Here is a 21,691-nt window from a genome sequence, read left to right on the forward strand (position 1 = left end):
GACGATGATAGGGAAAACGTCGGCACGTATGTTTGTCTTGATTTCGTTCATGTATACGATTGCACGGACTGCACGCTCCCGTTATAGTTACATTTGTCATGATGGCGTAGGACATGGACGCAACTAGGGTTGCATTTAAAACGAGCGGTGTTTACCTTTTTTTCAAACGTTGTCTAATTATGCTATAAATATGTAAATGCGTCCGAAAAACCACGTAGTATGAGACTATGGACGATTTGCAGGAACAATTGTCGACGTATACAATATAGGGTGGCTGGAACCCAGGAAATCGTCGTCAGTTTGGTACGGAATTTGTGTTCTGATGATGATGACAGCCGACCGTAAATATGCTGCATAACGATGGATAAAGAAATTTTTCGTCTGTTTTTGACAGTGATCGGAAGCCTTTTCCGTCGAAGGAGCCATATTTACCCTATATTTCCAATTGTCAATGCAAATCCAATGTGACTCTGTGTATGCTGATTAGCGATTGTGATTAAAGAGTGACATCGCGAAACTGAATGACATCGAATGTTCTCAAACATGTGCATGCATGCGTAATGGATTTCCGCTGATACTTAATTCGAAAAAAATCGAAACCATCCAATTTTATTTCAACCCCCCTATTATTTTGCGGATGGCTAAGCGCCTGATCACGTGAATTTCTGATTGGAGCGAGCTATTATGTCGGCATCAATTCCACTATCAGCTACTCATCCTTCTAGTACTGTGAACCTAAACAGAATAATGGTTCAAAAGGAATGTAAAGTCTTTGATGCTTCTGCGAAACGACCTGCCAACCTTTCGACCGGTGGTTCTCAACCTTTTTGTCCTCGCGGACCCCTTTCGGACCATCACGGACCCCGCGGACCCCCACGAAGTTTTAGTTCAAATTTAGCTCAATTATCGTGCAATCGTCATCTGTTGTGTGCAAATGATAACTAATCGCCTTAGTGATAAACATCAACAAAAAGTCTTTTCTTGAAAATAAGATCATACTATTCATGTAGAAATTTGGTTGACTTCTTTTATTTTAAAGCGAATTCGGCAACTGTAGTTCTTGAAATAAGTGGTTGTGTCTTGAAAATCCGCGCCTTCGAATTGCCATGAACGAGTGCCGAAAGTCCATTTCCACAAATAGAGATGGTGGCGAATGTAATAATAACGCGGAGCGCGTCCGACGACACATTTCGGTATGATCGCAACAAATATGGCACCAAAATGGACAAACAATTTTTTTTATCTGGCAGCTTATCTTGAAATTATTTTGGGAAAAATCGTTATCTATCGGTATCACAGTGTTGGAGGTTTACCTATAGGCTCCTCCTCTATCCCTAATCCGCGTAAGCGGTGTCTTACAAAAGCCTAGAAGTGGGCCGTGCTATAAGTCGGCTGTTACGGAATAAATATGAAGAATATCACCCTGGTGTAAATGACCATAGTAGACGACAAACACCATGAATACCTCAAAACAAACAAACAAACAAACAGGAAAAATGGATTGTTTTAAGCATTTCGAAGTCACCGTTATCGACCTTACTCATCTTACTTTTCTTTCCCACAATCCCCAACCAAAGTCTCTAAACAGCAAAATGTGGGCAATTTAGTAATTAAAATGGAAGGAAGGAAGGACGTATAGTTTATTTCTGTCCTTGATGTTTTTGCAGCATATACAACGACTCATGATATACATACACACGATCTGTGCATATGCATACCATGAGTGTATGATGTGCATATGCCGCTGGACAAGGAAGGTGCAGATATAGCCTTGTACGTCTTCCAAAGTCTTGCACCTCCCCTCCATGTTATCCCAATGCATGAGCGACATGCGGTGAAGTCATGGATACCAGTGTTACTAATCAGGTCTTTGGTCTGACCCGGCCGGGGATCGAACCCACGACCTACCGATCAAGAAGCCAGACGCTTCACCATTACGCTATCTTGTCGGTAAAATGATCTGCACAGTAGGATATTTCATCTCAGACGGCCATTCTGTTGATTTGAGCTCTGGAGTTTTAGTAGTAATGAAGCGAAACTTCCTCGCGATTTTCCGAATTAAAAAAATACAAATTAAGGTATCAAATATTTTAAGGCTTCGCGGACCCCCTGAAAATGCTCCGCGGACCCCCGGTTGAGAACCGCTGCTTTAGACTCTCTACGAAGCTCTGCTACTATTCAGCCCACTTCTGTCGAAGCGGAAAGAGCATTCAGTGCATGGGGACTCTTTGTTACAAAACTCCGGTCCCGTCGAGGATTTCACTATTGATGCATTGTGCTTTATGAGAAGGGCGTTGCAGAAGAAGTGAACATTAAATCTGCGTGATTGTCCTCGTATTCGCTCGTACTGCGCGTGTACGTAGATCTACAATAACACAGTGTAATGATTTTACGATTCGTTTTTCATGTAAACCTCGTAAGAATCGATTGTCTCACTTAGCAGTTATCATCCGGTTAACCGGTTAGTTAAATTTCAAATATACGGATATATCCGTTGTCCGTATAGGGAAAATTATTGATATCCGAACTAACCCTAATTAACCCGAACTGTCGTAAGGTTGCAAATAACCATTGGCATGTGAAGAAGCGCTATACATCAGGACGTATATTGTAGGAGACCACGGCTGATATATTGCCACTGGTAACGGGGATAAATTTTGCCCTGTTACCAGAGTGCGTTTTATTTTGCTCTATTTGCCACTTTCTTGACATATAACGGATTATTGACCAAATTGCGTATACCTTTTCTTCTATGTTATGTTATTTTCATCCCATTCTGTATTTGTACCAAATTCCTGATCCGTCGTCAACGGTAGCTTCTTGTGCTCATCCCTGTACAAAATGCCGCATAAATTTGCTCTGAGAATGCTCCATAGACTGATTACGAACTATTCTCGATCACCGTGAATATTGTCCACGTACGATCCAATGTATTTGATTAATTAATTATATACTTCACCAAGTTGTTTTGATTCATCTTCCTTTTCCTTGCAGTGTCGCTATCTTGTGATTTTTAATATGATAAAAATCACTAACACCAGATTAAATGTTAAATTACAAATCATCGAACTGGATATTATTTGGTCAATATTTTACACGATGAATAGGACCTTTGGTCACGACAAACTTCCATAGCTATAGCTCCCCTAACAGACCTATACAACGCATGTTGAATTTTATGAACAATAGTTTATTCTGCGCGGATTTCAAAACTGTTGTGATAATAGTGCAAAAACAAATGAACTCAATACCACGTACACGAATATCACAGATGTCAGTGAATGGATCAACTCGGCCCCAAAATTGAAACCACGAGAAAATGTCATTGGTCTAACTTCATTCCTCTGAAACACTATGATACGCACCTTATAACGAAAATAAATTAAGAATAAAACGCGACTTGGTTGCGAATAATTTAAAATCTTTTCACAGTTTATTACAGCAGATAAACGTTATTTAGCGGCACTGATATGTTTGTTGATGGCCCGAAGTCATTCAGATGCTCCGCTCGATTATACGCGGCGAACATTCTCGCTTAGTTTGTTGAGTAGACCCAACCACGTTATCCTCTTGTTCCGAAGGTATCCACTTTCGTAGAACATTCATTTATCATCACGCATATCTGACATACTTTCATCTGCACGGCATGATCCGCCATCCGAGAATCTGCTGAGAGACAAGACGGATGACAATTAACGCATGAATGTAAAATATGTATAATATTCGTGAAAGATATCAACTAATGAGATTCTGTCAGACATTACTGAGTCTGACATATGTAGGCTACACATTCTCTGTGCGCGTGTGGGGAGGAGGAGTGTACTTATTATTATCTTATTACTTGCAGTTTCACTGAATACGGAGACTTATCAACTGAGTATACCTAATGCAGCGAACCTATGCTTTATAGAATTTTTAAGCGTAGATCAAAATATTTCAAAGGATGCCTACCGATTTTGCCGCATCCTCCTTGATTTGCAATAGCGCATATGGGGGCAATGCAAAACTGTCTCAGCCAACCGATATGTCCTCTCGGCCTTGTGGTAGTTTTGACAGTAGTGGTTGTGGTCGTAGTCGTAGCGATTGCAGTGGTGGCCGGTTCTTCGGTGGTGTCCGGTTCTTCGCTGGTAGCTGCAATTGTCATCCTGGGCGGTGGTTTGACGAATAGACCTAACCATCTTCTTACACGGGTTGGGATCTGGAATTGAAGATATCGCAGTGAATATCATCAATAGGTGCATGTTCGGGATTGTTCGCGCAGTAATATCGTACCTTGTCGTCAGCTTTAGTGCCATCTTCGGTACCGTCGGCATCGAGATGATTTTCCTTCAGTACGTCAATAATCGCGTCGGCCTGCAGAAGAAAGTAGGATTTAACAATTTCGTAGAGGTGATTATAGAAAGATGTTTTTTCGGAGGATTTTTCCGCTCAAAACGGATTATTCCTGCTCGAGGTTATAATCTGCATCGTTATTATCTGACGCCTTATTGTTCATTTTTAAATGAACACTCGAATTAACATCGGTACTTCTGCCTCAAGGCATTAAACGTTAGGTGTGTTGCTGCAGTTGGAGCTTACGGTATTCATAAATGTCTATGGCTTGCAGATTGATGTTTACTTCGTGAAATCGTGATAAAATTAGAGAAGCATAGGCGACAGGGATGTAATAGAATAAGCGATTCTACGCTATATATATATTCAGTACATCCCAATAGACAATTGCACTTCCATTTTGAGTAGGCCTATATATCCACTGTAGTTGTTGGAATTTATCCACGCAAGACAAAATACTTGACCTTAATCGGCGGTGTGGAATTGCAATGCAGTGAACTCATATCGAAAATGCATGCAGAATAAAGGATACATTCATCGATATATCCTGTTAGTGCAGTAGCGACAATTTATGGTTTCCGTTTGTGTGAAACAATCGCGGACATAGTATTATATAAAACTCAAGCAATACATTTGGTGGGTTAGTAAACATTTCACCGATAAGCGGGCATGATATTTCGATCATGCTCTAACGTACGGTCATATAAGGTTTGGGCATCTGCTTGTTCCTCTTCTGGTTTAATTTTTCCGTCGTCACACTGATCATGACTTGCGCTTCTAAGTATTCGGCCTATCAAGTTAAAATGAGCATGTCAAACACAGGGTGATGTCACGTTGTCATGCAATGAAACAACGAAAAAGTTCCATGATAATAAAAATAAAACGTATTTAAGAAGTAGTCATCGCGTTAACTTACCAGTGGCAGCATGTCTTCGCACGTTGGATATTTATAGTCCCAAGTACCGTCTCCGCGGCACACTGCCTCGCAATGTCGGACCTTATTACTGAAGTCCAATGGACATTTGTACAAGTGTTGGCAAAATCCATCAGCACCCAGTTTATCTTTTCCTTCGGGGCACACGAAACGATTGTCCAACAATAGAGATTCGTTGAAGATTGTGGATTTGAATTCGGGAATGTTGCAACCTAATGGACGAAAATGTAAACATATGATTATGTCCGAATACCAATACAATACATAGGGTAGTTTCGCACACAAATTGCTCTCATGTCGAAAATGTTTTATCTCGTTTGAAAGGTTTCGGTACAGTTAGACTAACACGTCCTAGTTTCCTCATATTATTATTACACGATCCTTTCATTTAGTTCCGACAAGTGTAATCACAGGCCGCAATCGCAGTGCTATGGTATCACGTTTTGGAAGAAAGATGGTATCGCCGCTACGGAATTTTTCTCGATATAATGAAGTATTGCTTTGCGACAGGTCTAAGAGGATTAGATATTTAACCGTACAATGTGGAGTCATTGTATATTAGTGAAGAATGTCTATACGTAATATTTAGTGTTTCGATCAACGTATTTTTTAATCCATAAATTCAGAAATTATTGCGCATTGTCAGTATCGCGACTATAGTTAACTGTATAAATATACTCGGATTTGACAAAAATAGATATATTAACACGCAGGCTACCTTTTTATGTGTCAATAGACACGTCTTGCTAAGTACTTGGTCTATTATATTGACATATAGTTTATGCATGCCTTTGTAGTTAAGTGTGTTTTTTTTCCTTTAACGTAGTTGATGACGTGTTTTCGTTAGACAATAGAAAGTAAAATAGACTATATGTTAGTCACGAACGGAAGCGCGAATTCATAGATTTTGCGACAAGATATAGGTAATGGTCGAATATATAATTTCCATATCTCAATGGCGGTGAAAGTCCCGCATATACAATTCTCACAGCTTCGATTCCGATACAGCCGAATTCCAAGACGTAAAGATCCGATAATAATCACGAATGTTGCAATGTCCATTGTCCTTCGATCATATTATGATATTTCATGAAATGGGGTTTCGATGGAAAGTAATTTATTACTTTCGCAATATTATATATGATTGTGGGTTATGTAGACTGAACATGATAAGATCAAGATATCGCGGAATTTCGGCCACGTTTTCCGCTGCGTGCTACCGTTGTATGTTAATTAGCGGCCGTTTCCGCCAAGTGGAATATTATCGATACTGACTTGGACTCGATAGCTATGCAAATTATCTCATTTAGTTTTATTGCCGGGGTTAATGACTTTGAAACTTATTGCTTCTAATTGGCACTTATTTGTGATCTCGGAACGGAAACAATGCGACTGGCATTTAAGGAGGTCGCCAGTCAACATTCCGGTAGAACACCGGATGTGTTATCGACATAAAGCCATTCACGTCGATCATGAATGTTGGCATTATTTGCAGAGGCACGCGCGCCGATACCTGGAATGCGACGCGCAACTTGGTGTTAATCTCGAAAGGTACAAATTCTGTGTACAGATTTCCCCAATATAATGATAGTAATTACTCTTTTTCCAAGACTTGATTAACTTCCTGATGGCTTGAAACACGCATAAATTTCTCATCAGTATAGCACAATCCCTGCATTATTTTTGACTCTGTACATTCAGTTTATATCAATCGGGATTTCCGTGAGATAAAGTCAAAAATACGGCCGCCAATATTCCCGGACGAAATATTATGCATATTATTTTATTAAATATTAAATATCCCTCTTGCTTTTTCAGTTAATATCTTAAAATGGGTCAAAATCCGGCATATAGAACAATTATTAATTTATTCGGCTTGCGGATTAGTCTTAAATGAATCTGTTTGCCAATTCCATATGTCACATTTCTGTTACAGTAAAATTGATATTACAATTTGTGCCACTGATATAGTTACTAACCTGGCTCTTCAACCGGTGCGCTGTTAGTCAAGCAGCATAGCGCTGCAATGATTATAGATGCTTTGCAAATCATTTCTTCTTCGTTAAATCACTTGTCTTGCACACACGCGAGTATCCGATATCTGATTTTATACTCTCAAATCACGCAAGTCGCTTGTAATGTTTTTTTCATCCGGCCCGCTTCTTATATCTATACACAAGCTTGAAATCAGAAGAAAAAAGAACGTTCGGTATTTGCTGAAAGTTTCCGTGTCTGTATGGTAAAAATATGTCTCGTGACTGGAAGCAGAATGCGAGAGTTCTTCTACACAGTCATGATTTTTAGATTTTATCTTTTTTAACGGCGGTGCATTTACCGCTGAGCACAAATGTATTGATGTATTTTTTTACGGTGTATTATCATGGAGAGTATCATACTACTGCTAACAAATTGCGTTGATTCATGGTTTCACGGGACAAGTCTTGCGATTGTGGGTCAATTATACGCTCATATATATTTTTTCTAATGTGCTGCGATCATGACTATCGCTGTCCCGTGAAATGTATCATCGATTACTTATTTTTCCATGCGTTAAACACGCTGTAGAATCATCTAGTAGTTTATTTCGTGGTCTTGTTGCAAGTTGTATATCGGTCATCATGCTGATTCAGCAAATGTCCGAAATCGCTGGCCATCTCCTTATACGATCATCCCCATCTGAGTTCTACATCGTAATTGACGACAATTCCCGGAAAATGTTCGGAATTATTGGCCTATACGTTATGCTATATGCTATGCACTTCCGCCGAAGGACCTTTTAACGGATTGATCGCAATAGGAATGGGCTTTTCCGCATATACAAGCATCGAAACTGCAATATAGACTAATATATAGTGATACCCAGCATAAAATTTCTTATTACCTTCAAAGCTTCCAAACATCTTTAATAGTAAACCTCGGTATCTTGGATTTATTTAATTTTTAGGCCGGACGTGGTTTATATGGTGAAATGAATGGCGTACAATGATCGTTACCATATCCAGCTTCCCGTTTCTGGAGGGTAGATTGTATCTCTTAACACTACGACCTTGGCATGAACATGTTTACGTCTGGATAAAGTTTTATGATATAAATTCTCACGGATAGGTTGGCAGTAGTTTGTCAATATTTATTACAACTGGTTCGAAGCGTTCATTATGCCCGTCACGGCCGCCATACACCTATATTGACATGAACAATCACAAATGATGTACATAGTGGTAACAGACACAGATCTATGTTAGTAGCGTTCAATCTTCAAATAAAATATGGAAGATTCATTGGACTTATCGGTTTCTTCTGGGCTGTGTGCGACATTTATTTCTCATTCTGAAACCACAGTTTAAAATTGAGAATATTTGTTGTATCGTAAATTAATTGCCATTCGATTTCCTGGCTTAGCAGGACTCAAATTCCATCTATCAGATTATAAACGTGCCGACTCGGCCAGATTCCATATCCATTCGAGAGAAGTTTGTGATTTCAAAGGGAGCTTGGCTAATTTCTCGTGTCTCATGGAGCAATATGTAGTTAGTACTACCCAGAGCGGTTTTTATGTTCTACTGATAGAATTCAGATTTCTCTTCTTTTCTTGTATTGACGCTATAAATATTAGATTTGCAGTGAATCCTGACAGTTATCGGGACGTCAGAACTTAGGCAAAAGAATTTGTTCTGCCCTCAATATCATGTTTGGTAAATATATAACTTCTTCGAAACATTTATAACAAGGCATATAAGTCCTTTTTGAAAACATTCCTTGTATTCGTATAATAACTCTCTGCGTGCCAAAACAACTCAGCAAGTAGATCCTTACCTGACCTACGACTAAATTCGCCGAGGGATTAAATTATGGATCGATTAACGGTTGGCTATAATTTGCTTTGGAATTAATCGTGATCTGCCACAGACGTTTGCTCGAACTATCGCGGTAATCGATAACGAACGAATCTATTCTCATTACTTAGTACGATAAGCGTCAGTGTATATGTCAAGCACTTCACTGCGAGGTTACAACCATTTATGGCTAAAATCTTAAATAAAACCGATTTACTATATGTCCCCGGGCAATTTCTTACTGTATCGGGGCAGTATTTTATGGAATATCCGTGCGTCAGAAATCTGTGATACCAACTGTTGCAGTGCGATTAGAACGTACTCTATGGAAAATAATTTGATTACCATTTCGTGTTCATGATCTTTCAGTTTCTTTCCCCGTCTAGTTATGCTTACACTGTATTTGCAATGAATATAGCTTCCACAATTTTCAGCTAGTATCATACCATATGTAAGTAAAGTCGTTGCGTCTTTGTTATCGCCACTGGACGTTATTCACGCTTAGATATTCGTGTTCGGTCAAGAAGCCAAACGATTTCATCTTTATAAATACAATCAATCTGATTTATGAACGAAATGGAATTCCGTCAAGATAGGGTAATGTGGAGCGTTCGTATTCTTGTTCGATAGGTCATGGGTTCAAATACCCGGCTGGGTCAGATCAAAGACCTGATTAGCAAAACTGGTCCCAGTGACTTCCCCGCTCGGCACTCAGCATTTCGGGGATAACATGGAGGGATGGTGCAAGACCTAGAAAACCTTGCAAGCCTATAGCGTCTCCTTCCTTGTCCAGGAGCATATGTACATCATGCATTCATGCAGTCCATACGCACAGATCACGTGTTGTGCATGTCATGTATCTTGAGTTGGTGTGTTTGCCGCAGAAATCCAGAACAAAAATACATAACGTCCTAAACGCCATCAGTGAACGTGACAGCGTATGTATAAACGGATCTGCGGGTATATTTTGGGCGATGGCAATATTGACATGCGTGTGTCGATTGTAGCAATATAACATCGTCCGATTATGCTACTCGCAAAGTCATAATGCGGTTGCGCTGATAGTGCACGCCAGGGGCGTTCCTCGATTAAACATATATGCCCGGTGCATAAAAATACGATGTCACGATACGGTCAATCAACACAAACATAATCACGATGATTAGGACTTGTGTATCTGTTTCTTCGATTGTTTTATTTTCTCATCACAACCCGACAATGCATATTATCACCGTTGTTTCGACTATGACAATATCATGCCAACTCGAATTAATTATTTGGTAATGGCAACCATGCCAACATTCAACTCGTAGACAAGCCAGTATTTTACTTCATACCGTAGGGGGATTTTGCGATTCTTGGAAAACCTAGAATTCCGCAGAAGTAAAACATTCCCCGAGCGGGAGGGGCTAGTTCCATGAAAAAACATTCTTTCCTAAATTCATTGTACGTTAGATATTGACTACGCAGTATTAATGCTTTGGAATCTATAGACGGAGCATTCGTATTTACATCAAAGCAGTTGCAACAAATACCTTTTCTCCTTATCTTTCTCAGAATACCAATAGTTTGCGAACCATGCTGCTTGATAAAATAATATGCGTACTTTCCGGTCTTGTTGGTCGGACATCCGCTCGACCATTTTGTCTTTGTGGATTTGATTAATATGTGCATCATTCATAGAAATGCGTTTATACTTTCACGATCTCGCAATAGTTATACAGACTGCTGAAAGCTGTGACGCTTGAATATCGTAAGCATTTTAAAGAAAACAGACATAAAATTTCAGGATGTTCGTGCACGGAACTACAAGCATCGATGACTATCATGCAAGCGTGTATTCCGGAAGTGCATTGTTACCGGTGAACCGGTTGACATTGATTTCAAACGAATCATGGGCATGTGAAACCGAAATCTTATATTATTTCGTAATTTTATGACGCAATTCCTATTCAATCCGTCACTGCCATGCCCTATACTGAACCTTAGAAATTATTAAATTCAATGTATTTCACTATAATCGTCGTTTTGAAGTCCGCACGTATTTTCTTGCGTGCGATGGTTACGAAAGTCAGGGCAGCATGGGATGAACCGTCGCGACCCAAATGCGAAAACACACGTTTGTCCTTTTGATGCGTGTTGGTCGCATTCGCGACCTTTGTCAATCTGTCGGCGTTATATTTCTGATAGAGTGAAGTGATGTAATGCGAAGTTACGAGAAAGTACGCATAGAGTTATGGTTTCGACTTGGTTGTGTTGGGTGATGACAAATGAATTATATTTACTGTTATACTATTTAGATGAAGACGTTCACACGGATTGCTTATTCTGAAATCTCGATGCTTTATTGAAAACTAGAATGGTAGGCAAATTCTCTTTTATGACTTCTCATGCAAATCCGACCATTAGCTTTTCTTATTTTTCGATACTAACAACCTAATATAGATCCGCCTTATCAGTTTTGATTGACTAAAATTTCAGTGCACAGCTGCTACATTGCCAAGCAATGCTAAAAACAATTGTCACTCAAAGGCGAATGCAAAACACAAGTATCTTCACGCAAGCTGCCATCTGTGTCACGTCACAGATGTAAAATCCGCAGGAAGTCCGAACGGACCACCCCATCTGCACCACTCCGGTCAACAGATACGCTTCTGACGCACTGTTCTTCCGGGGATGTAGTTTGGATTCACAGAAATTGCGACGGTTCATCCAGTGATTTGCTTATTCTTTCAATGGAAACCGAGCATTTTGATCAGTGTATTTCCCGGAAAATCCAAGTATTGCATAAGATTGACTCGTTTTGCGCGCAAATAATCTCTTTCCTGTCTGAATCAACACGTCACGTGGACATGCAGTATGGCCAACCCATTCCAAGGCAGCAGTGTTTGAGTCGTAGAATTCAAGATTTTAAGCATATACCATCATGAAACCGGATTTTATTTGGCATTCGTGCTAATTGATATTTCGCTTTTGACACGAAATAAGACGGAATATGTACCTTGTAGTTAACGAGTTCATGGGTGGTCACTGCTCATATAGCTGCATATCTTCCTTGTCCAAGATTAGCAGGGTATTAGCACGAACTCTTATTAAACAACTGCGAATCAATACCTAAACAGTCAATTATTGTTAAATTCTACTCAACACGCAGTACAAGTCATTCACTATTGGCTAGAATTGTCACGATTTGATAAAGATTGTAGCTGCTTTTGTTGTACTTTATTACGCATTTGTCCCAGTGTCCCGCAACGCCTGTACGCTACTGCAAAGCATCCGAAGGATAACACTTTTACAGTAGCCGCTAAAAATGAAAGTTGATGAGCGAAAATATTTGCCTCTAACTATACACACAATATGTTACTTACCCATTAGAATGACGGATCTTGAAAAACTTGCGTTGTTGTACGTCCAGCAAAATTCTCCTTCGCCTTTTCCCCTCATCCACACCTCGCAGCTTGCATCAAAGACGTAACCGATAATCAGCGGGCTCGGTATACTGCCAATCACGCGTATTGCGAACCAGTGAATTCCAATTGCGAACGACTTCAAATCTGGCTCTACGCATCTGACAAAGGCAAATAAGTTCCACCAGACACATGAACCTTCTGTCAAGGCGACAAACCTCATTACAGCCAGAACGGATAGGTTCGTCACAGAAAAACTGAGCAGTATTGTGAAGAATAGCAAGATTAGAAATGGCACGAGCTTGTCACAGTGCTTTTGGCAGGTTCCCGTCCTCGCGGATCCGACCATTGAATTATTACTTCGTATGCAGGAACAGGCTTCGAACACCTGATGGCATGGAGAATATACGTTCAAACTTTACAACTCCTAAGCTGTGTGTAACGTATTCGGTTCTCACTCTTCCGATTCGTATCTTACAGATCATGGTTTCCCAACCTTTGGGCCATGGCTTCCAAGGGGTAAAGAGACCTTTCCAGGGGGCAGGAAAAATTTGAAATAATTGATCATCTCTATGTCTACTCCACTATAACAAAAACATAAATTTAAATTACAAAATACTTGTGGAGCAATAAGCTAATTTTTAATCTCGAGTTTTCATTCTTTTTTCCACCACCAAACCAGTAAGCAAAAACAAGCTCAACCTCTACATTAAGTGAATGTATCGAAACTAATTAATGTATAATCATGTTGAATTTATACCATTTTATCATTCTAACTACCGGTTTTTGTATAACCTATTTTATATGATTATGACATTTTCTTAATTTCTTCCAAAGTTTGAAAGGTAGGGAGGTTGTTTAGAAATTTTGTCAAGGGTCGCGGAGCCCCCGTTACAGGTGGTGGTTATGCTTCATCGTATGGCCCCATATTTTCATGGCGCAGGTCTAATTTGTTCTCCCATAACTGACGTCGTTGTGACAGCTGGGTCGATCGTGTGTTCATTCTTATTCCAATAGCCATAGTCCGATGAACTTAACCCAGCCTGGTCTTCGGATACACGCTTGCAACCCGCATGACAAGCCGAGAAATAGTCAATCCCATCTTCCCCGCATACTGGTCTGTAAATTTTGTGGTCGCATTCACATTTCATTTCACTCCGACAATTCTCCGATTCTCTGCAATGACGATTGAGTTACGATTCCAAACCCACGGCGCGCACGACTTCTCACTTGTGCACGAGACCGGGACAGTACAGGAGCATATTAAAATTGAGAAGTCCTGTGATGACAGTCAGTATGCAGGCGAGTCTCAAAATGCCACGTATTTTCACTTTAAATTTCCTCACAGTATACCCTGCTGCAACTTGACCACATGCCGCGCCCGGGACACTGACACCACCTGCATCATGATATAATGGATATACAGAGCGTGATAGAGTAATGCTAGCATCAATTCGTAGTTTAAATTGGTGCCCCCTAACCTTTTTGCAGTTCACGACCCACTTTTCACGCGGGTATCATTGTGCGACTCACAATGAGATATGTCAAAACTAATGACAGACAAAATAGTGAGATAGGAAATCATGTATGCACAATTGCAGATGCACATGCAATTTACCATTAATGAGGAAGTTGAGCCTACACATTATATTGTTTATATTATCAGACCAAGTTTAGGCCTTATAGCTTGATTTCCAGAGAAAAATCAAGAAATAATGAAAATTGAGATAAAATGACGTTCAAGGCACCCCTTGCCAATTTTACCGACTCGCCTATTGCTCAATGTGAATTTCACCTATAGTGCTGAACTGCTGGTTCTCAGCCGTTGTGCCGTGACACACTTGGACTGCTCAGGTGTGCCGCTTGTAAATATGGTAAATAAGGTCGACGTGGAACATAAATTAGGGAACAAAGATAACCATTGTAGCTAGGGTTGCATTTAAAACAAACCGCGTTTCAAACAATGTTTTAAACAAACGCCTTTTTTTGTTTTTTCAAACGCTGTATAATTATGCTATAATTGTGTAAACACTTTCGAAAAGTATCTAGTATGGGCCTACGGACGATTTGCACCCATTTTAGTCGACGTATACGATAGAGAGTGGCTAAAAAATCGTCGTTGGTTCGACAGTTATAGTAAGTACATGTATATAATTGGTACGGAATGGGTGTTCTGATGATGATGACCGCCGACCATAAAAATGCTGCATAACGACTTAGCCATGCCTAATGATGGTCTTAGTCTGTTTATGACGGCAGTGGAAGCCCTTTTCTTCGAAAGAGTCATATTTACCGTATTTATTTACAATTGCCAATGCCAATCCATTGAGACGTCACAATTAAATATGTTTTAAACATGCGTGTTTCAAATTGATTTTTGTTTTAACTACAACCCCAATTGTGGCATTGTCGGTGGTTCAATTATTTTACCCGTTCAAAGCCACGCAGTGTGAAATGCAATGTAATGGACAGACAGGAGAATATAAAAACGACCGAGTAGTGTCTCACAATCTGTATCCCCCTCAGCCCAAGTCCCTATGTAGCATTGTTCGATCTTTTTCTTCCTTTGTTATTGGATTCATCGCTCCTTTTCATTCTATTTCTTGAATTCGTCCTTGATCTGATCTGGCTCTGGACTTTTTTAACGACAGTGTTAGCATAGCGACGAAGGGGAGGGTCCTCCGCCATCATCGGTTCGCCCACGTATAATATAGTTTAGAACAGTGGTTCCCAACGTGGGCGATGTGGCGGCCTAGGGGGGCGAAAATGACGAAGGGGGCGATAGGGGGACGAAAATGGACAAAGGGGGCGACAGGGAGCGAAAATAGCGAAGGGGGCGATAGGGGGCGATGACGCGTTAAAACGGTTATTTTGGAGGCAATTCGGAGAAATGACCTTTTTTTTTATTTTTTGGTCGACCCACGGAAATTTGGTTGCAAAAGTGTAAGATTCGACAACGATCCGATAAGTTGACCTTTTTTTTTTTTTTTTTTAGTCAACCCGCCGATGACTACAGATTGTATACCGATTTTTCGGTTCACAAAATCTGGGGGGCGATGATCGGCCTTGAGCTAGAAAAGGGGGCAATGAGTCGAAAAAGGTTGGGAACTACTGGTTTAGAAGTTGATAATTTAACGAAGGGGAATCACTGAGGCAATTCTATTGTGATGCTGACTGTCGAGGTTTGTCTGAAGGTATTGATCTTTTTTTTTTTTATCTAATCAACCCCATCAGAATCAAGGGCTGAACTGTGACATTACGTCGGCTGATGAGCTTTTTCTGTTTCTTTTTTAGTCGTCTTCTTGTCAAATCTTGCGCTCGTGGTACTTTTTGTTATAGTCTTTATGTTATTTCGACCCATATTGCTCATTATGATTCCTAAAATAACAACTTATAGCACGCGGTCCACTTTCACTCAAGAGTTGTTGTAAGACATCGCTTACCTAGATCACAGGGGGATGAGGAACATAGATACACTTCTAACTGTAGCATTTAGGAAGGGGTTCTAGAGTCGACCTCGGTCAGACGCGAACCCACAACCCATTCGTGTTGCAGTGGTACAACGCACCATTACAATACTTGCCGCCACTCCGGGTACTCGAATTGCTAGGGTGCCGCAAGCCACACACTTTTGTTAACTGGGGAAGAAATTGGAAAGGTAAAGGCGGGCCGGATATACACGCTGACCAATAACCAGAATTCTGAATCATGTCGAATTCACGCCCACGATTATTCTATTTTGCATTCTTCGGTGGTTCGTCATTTACGGCTAACTACATTCGAATTAAATTTATCACATTTTTCAATTATGATAAGAAATGTGAACCGATTCAATGTGATCGTTGATCTCAGTTGGATTATTTCGTGAGATTGAAGTTGGTAACATAAATCTGCAAATATTCATTCAAATGTCGATAAGCTAATACAGGTCCGAGTAGCTGTTGTCGCGGTCATTTTCCATCAGGCCGACATTGACACTTATCCTTATTCCTGAGACGTATGGTATGGCTATAACACGGTGCACTGTCGTTCTAGGAATCTACGCTTTTGTAAAATACGTGTATTCGATTACTGTGATGAGTCCGGATGATCATCCGCCGCTTAGCTATGGGGACTCAAAATAGATCGCGGTCGTTAGCGAACCAGCAACTGATTAATGGATAACATTCCACTTCGTTTTATGCGTCGCATGTATTCACGGCTGCGATTACACTTCCTAATTGCGTTAGCAACAACTACACTGGTCAACACATATTTTTACGCGGACAAAGTAAGAGTGGTTTTGGTGGTTCTGAAGGGCACTGATTCCGAATATGACCTCAGTTTTTTCAAATTGGCTTTTGTTTTAGAGATAACCCCTGGGGCTATTTTGACCAAAATCTCCCATTTTCGCAATAATGGCTAGATAGAAAATCGGCTCAGTCGCACTTGAAAGTTTAGAAATTCAATCTACTTGTTCTTTTTAAACAAAAGACTCTTTTATATCAAAATACAGCAACGGCGCTATATTTAGGGGTATTAGATTTATCATAGTTACACACTTTCACGGATATCGTGTACATAAATATACTTCAGTCATGTATATAAGTATTTACATAGATACTCACATAACGTGGCATTAATTCTAACAGTTTTACGTCAACCACCTATTGTAAATTTGAAATAATCAGTCGGAATATAATACTATTCATTAATTATAAGGCACAATTGTTTTTTTTGCACGATTTTCGCCTGTAAGCAATTTATTGCATCAGTTTCTCGAAAGGTTCCAACAATGGTCTGTCATGATATATTCATCTCATCTGCCCTAATATCTTTCTGTTGTTGTTTTGATGTCTTGGTGGAACCTCTCCACTTGCTAATCAAGAAGATCATCAGTAAATATATGAAGATGACTTAACAGGAAGTGAACTTTTATGCTCGTTCCAGGTTTTCCATATGCGGATACGAATTTTCGGACCAAATGTTTGTAGTTGGGTGCTATGTGATCAGTGATCCTCCAAACAATTTTAATTACGACATCTTAGGATAAATACCATGCAGTGAGCTCCTTCCTAATATGAAATTGGAATCTTTTATCCGTATTCGAATCGGAAATCTATTAAAGATACCAGATTTAAGCTTCTCGTTTGATAGGGATACTATGGGTATACCCACTTTGTTGATTCAGCGGAAAATTATCCATTTACAAGTCTAAAGAAATGAGACTCATGAGCATGAGCATTGAGCATTGTAGTTAAGCTTTTCACGGACAAATTTTATAGCTTTATGCTCCTCTTTAATCTTGGTAGAATGACCAATTGATACAGGAGAATATGTATTTCCGTTGAGCAAAAGTACAATTTTTAGGCTTGACAAACTGCTTTTCTGACAAACAAATATTTCGCACAAGGTCATGTTAATATTGATAGAATGTCTGAGAACGACATGAGGGCTCTTCATAGTCAACTATCTATTTATGCGCAGTATAAAATTACAAAAAACTACGATTTTCTTCCTATCAAGTGAAATATTCAAGTGTAAATACAGTAATTTTGAGCTTTTTTAGGGGCATAAATATCTCCTGAACGAGAGCTAATCTGGAAATACTAATCTGATATTTGTAATCAGCAACCTCAAAAACCCCAGAAACGGCTCTCAGATGTTCTGCCAAAAAAATAATTTTTCATTTTGTTGTTCAGTGTTATTCACCGTGCTTTCATACAATTTACTGTTGCTATTTATTGCAGCGTAACCACAACTAGTACACAGGCGTAAGAAAATTTTGTCGCTGGTTGGATTGCGTGTAAACAGCACGAAAGAGTGCTCGCGATCCGGAGGCTGCCTACCTCTGGCATACACAACAGACACGAAACAACACGAGACATATCGTTGCTAGAAAACCAACCGTCTTATGTCCATTTTTTGGAAATTTTGACTTTTACCATATAATTTGGACATAAACCAGTTTTATTTTCAATTTACCCTGAAAACTTAAGTTCATATGTCCACTTCACTGGAAATTCGTGTTAGGGCTACTTAGAAACTTGGAAACCGGATAAAACGAAAGATGTATGTCCAAATAGTGATAGAAGAAAAAATTAAAAAATACGAAAAGCGGACATAAGACAGTTTGGTTTTCCAGCGACAATATGGTTCCCAACGTGGACGATATTATGCCCCCAGTGGGCAATTTTAAGAAACAAGGGGGCGGAAATGCCAAAGAGGGCGAAATGCTAGAACGTCCAGTCACATACATATTTAATAAACTCTGCCAAAATATGCACGTTAAGACGTCTCATTCTGAATATGACGCGAAGAAAGGGTCAACTCAACGGAAAGTAATACCGGATACCAGTTTTCCGAGCGCCTGCCTAATTTACCAGCGATCAGAGTTTGGTGAATAAATTTCCCGTTTATATTTCCACATTTCCGAATCCGTAAATTTGAGGGTGAAGATTTGTGTCAAGCTTGATAAGTGGGCAATGAGGCGAAAAAGGTTGGGAACCACTGCTCTATGCCTTGACGAGCATATGGGTTTATTTCCATTCCGAATACTCCGAGATATGCTCGACGTGCATTTGTTTGGAAATGTGATAGGTTTTGACCAGAGGTGGTCAGTAACGAAGTACTTCTACTTTTTGAAGTACTTGAAGTAGGTTTGCCTACTCAAACTACTTCAAGTAGTTATGATTTTAGACTACTTCTACTTCTACCTGACAGTTTTGTAGGCAAAAATAAGCGTAGAATACCTACTTACTTACTTACTTGTGAACCACCACTCCTACTTCTACTTGAGTAGAAATTCCGGAGTTACTTCTACTTCTACTTGAGTAGCGACGGTGACTACTTTGACCACCTCTGGTTTTGACATGCTGAAACTTTGTTTATTACATTGATATATCTGTCAACGACGCTGATCGAATTTTTACACAAGAAAATAGTCAGGAATTAAGCCTCCATTGACGTGATTTTGGCAATGGTAGTTTCGGGTTATGGTTAGATTTATGGGTAGGGTTAACAGTTGATTTTCGGGATAGGGTTAGTTTTAGGGTTGCAAAGACACATGCTCAAGTCAAGTATTGTATTTTATAGTTCTCTTTCATTGCGTTAGATTTTCATATGTTGGGCAACCATGGACATGTACAGTAACCACTCGCTACTTACCAGCCAACAATGACGCAGCTGTCGGCGATACCATGAACCGGTTCTGTAGAAATTTTGAAAGGAAGACGGAGAACCCATTGAGTAGGAAGCATTCTAATCCCGACGCAATGATCGTAAAGAGAAACATTCGGTTTTTCAACAACGCGGTTACTGATGTCGAAAAGCGATAGACTTTGCGTTCACCCGCGGCATCGTCAGATGTATTTTGATCCACCACTGAATTGTTATCCCCGCTTAAATTTCCGTTGGTACCTGAGTAAGTGATCTACATGTACCCAAGTACAAAAATCGATCTTTAGCTTTATCGTATTCCAACTCACGGTGTAGCGTCTTGGGAAACTGTAGCAACAGGAAAATGCAAACAACTGCCATAATTGAGCTTAAAACAAACGGAGCCCACCAATTCCCTATCCATGTCGGGTCTTGCTGCGATATCCCGGCTGTGTTGCCTCCAGGATGTACGAAAAATGACAGCGAATATCCACCAAGAAGATACCCGCATACTGTACCTATCGATGAGCACCCACCGATAATACCTGCTTTGATCAAAGGGACAGATGAAATACGATTCTCTTCCTATAGTATTCTCAGTAATTTAACCGATGTACGAAGCTGATTTTCCTTCCGTCGTGTTATCATCGATGTACGTCAAACTGAATGTGAGAATCGGAGCAGTGCCCACTCCTAGAAGAATATTTCCAATCAGGAATAACACTAATGGTATCCGCGAAAAAGAGAGGTCTCCATTTACATCCTCCCTTGTATAATTGTCCACGCACAAACCTGAATGATATCAATGTTGTCGACCCTATTTCACACTCAATATTTCAAATATTCCAACCAGAATCATTGAGATTATGTAAAGGTTCGTAAGCTTCCGAAACGAAATGAGGAAGGGCGCTGGTTATGCATCCGCTCACAAATACCACCATCCCGGCTGATATCATGCGAGGTTTATGTAGTTTTCTTCCATAGTATGTGATTAGGGGACATATCAGACACGAAGTGATGTCGTAAGCGGATGCGACAATTCCAGATAAGATGCTCTCGAAGTGGAAGCGCCGCTCAATCGTGGATACGTTAACACTGGTAATACCGTTGATCGTCATCCCTTCAAATACGATTTTGCCTTCAAATAACCAAGAATCTCACTTAACACTTCTCTTTACCGTGGATGATGGTAGTGAATCCTATCGCCATCAAAAATCCAGCTGTTGTACGGGAAAACTCCCAGACACAAAACCTCGCCCCCATGTCATTCGCTCGTAAATGCTATCCTCGTTAGTAGAGTCAGTACCATTCTCTGTTGATAGCTTCGCAGTATGATGTAATGGGAAATTGCGTACCACCTGGCCGAGAGGAAATTGTTACTGTAACAAAGCATTTGACCCGCGAATCATTTGTAAATAATTAAAGTCTCGATGTGCTTGCAACATGCGAAACGTCCGTGGCATTTCGCGTGATTGCCACTTGTCGTTAATGGGGCTCTTGATTACCGTCGTCAACAGATTAACCACTTCACTGTATTAACACTTATGCGGATAATAATTGAATCCCGATTGATGTGTCTAATGTCACAGACTTACCGGTACTTGTGCAATGTTTTACGACCCTATGCCAAGAGTGAATTACCGAATTTTCTAGCACGAATGCCTCTGGATGTAGCGGATTCGCATACCAATTTGATTGTGACTATACTCTATTTAGTAACCGGTCGGAATTTTAATTGTTTACTAATGTAGTTCCATCATCATGTGTCAAAATTGATAACTCCACATCTTCAGGCAAAGCGGATGTCGAAATTGAAACATTTGAAGGTGGCACATTGATGCACGCGATCTATCTGCGTTTGAGCGTATCGCGTTCTTATTTAGTTAAACTAGCATTCATTGCTGTAAGAGGTCACACACTTTTCCAGGATCTAAATTTGAAATAGCATCATATCTCCCAAGTGCCATTGATATGTAGTTGATAATAATGCTTTTATCATCTGACCTTCGACTCCACAGCGCTGTCTAACTGTCATTGTAGGTCGTGAT

The 21,691-nt window shown here is 40.0% G+C and overlaps 2 protein-coding genes across 4 annotated transcripts; both read right to left on the reverse strand.

The window, feature by feature from the left end:
• Positions 1-3,169: 3,169 nt before the first annotated feature.
• Positions 3,170-7,413, reverse strand: LOC145445126 (uncharacterized). 3 transcript variants are annotated; one of them, XM_080323262.1, is made up of 6 exons: positions 7,246-7,412; positions 5,249-5,478; positions 5,030-5,122; positions 4,273-4,353; positions 3,952-4,198; positions 3,170-3,669 (listed from the first exon to the last, which is right to left on the reverse strand). In XM_080323262.1, exons 1-6 carry the CDS (start codon positions 7,316-7,318, stop codon positions 3,563-3,565), a joined length of 831 nt encoding a protein of 276 aa, XP_080179388.1. In that variant the 5' UTR covers positions 7,319-7,412; the 3' UTR covers positions 3,170-3,562. The 3 variants fall into 3 exon arrangements, with proteins under 3 accessions (XP_080179388.1, XP_080179390.1, XP_080179389.1); XM_080323263.1 differs by having other exon boundaries at positions 3,412-3,666; XM_080323264.1 differs by lacking the exon at positions 5,030-5,122 and having other exon boundaries at positions 7,246-7,413.
• A 4,169-nt stretch (positions 7,414-11,582) lies between these two features.
• On the reverse strand, positions 11,583-21,027 carry LOC145444171 (solute carrier organic anion transporter family member 4C1-like). Its single transcript, XM_080322094.1, has 10 exons — positions 20,822-21,027; positions 20,494-20,763; positions 20,253-20,435; positions 19,973-20,188; positions 19,653-19,904; positions 13,737-13,905; positions 13,476-13,682; positions 12,725-12,925; positions 12,468-12,667; positions 11,583-12,403 (listed from the first exon to the last, which is right to left on the reverse strand). Exons 1-10 carry the CDS (start codon positions 20,904-20,906, stop codon positions 12,267-12,269), a joined length of 1,920 nt encoding a protein of 639 aa, XP_080178220.1. The 5' UTR covers positions 20,907-21,027; the 3' UTR covers positions 11,583-12,266.
• Positions 21,028-21,691: the final 664 nt, after the last annotated feature.

This window comes from Botryllus schlosseri, chromosome 8 (assembly GCF_051294905.1).
Source record: "Botryllus schlosseri isolate E-star chromosome 8, Bs_hap1, whole genome shotgun sequence".
Lineage (NCBI taxonomy): Eukaryota > Metazoa > Chordata > Ascidiacea > Stolidobranchia > Styelidae > Botryllus > Botryllus schlosseri.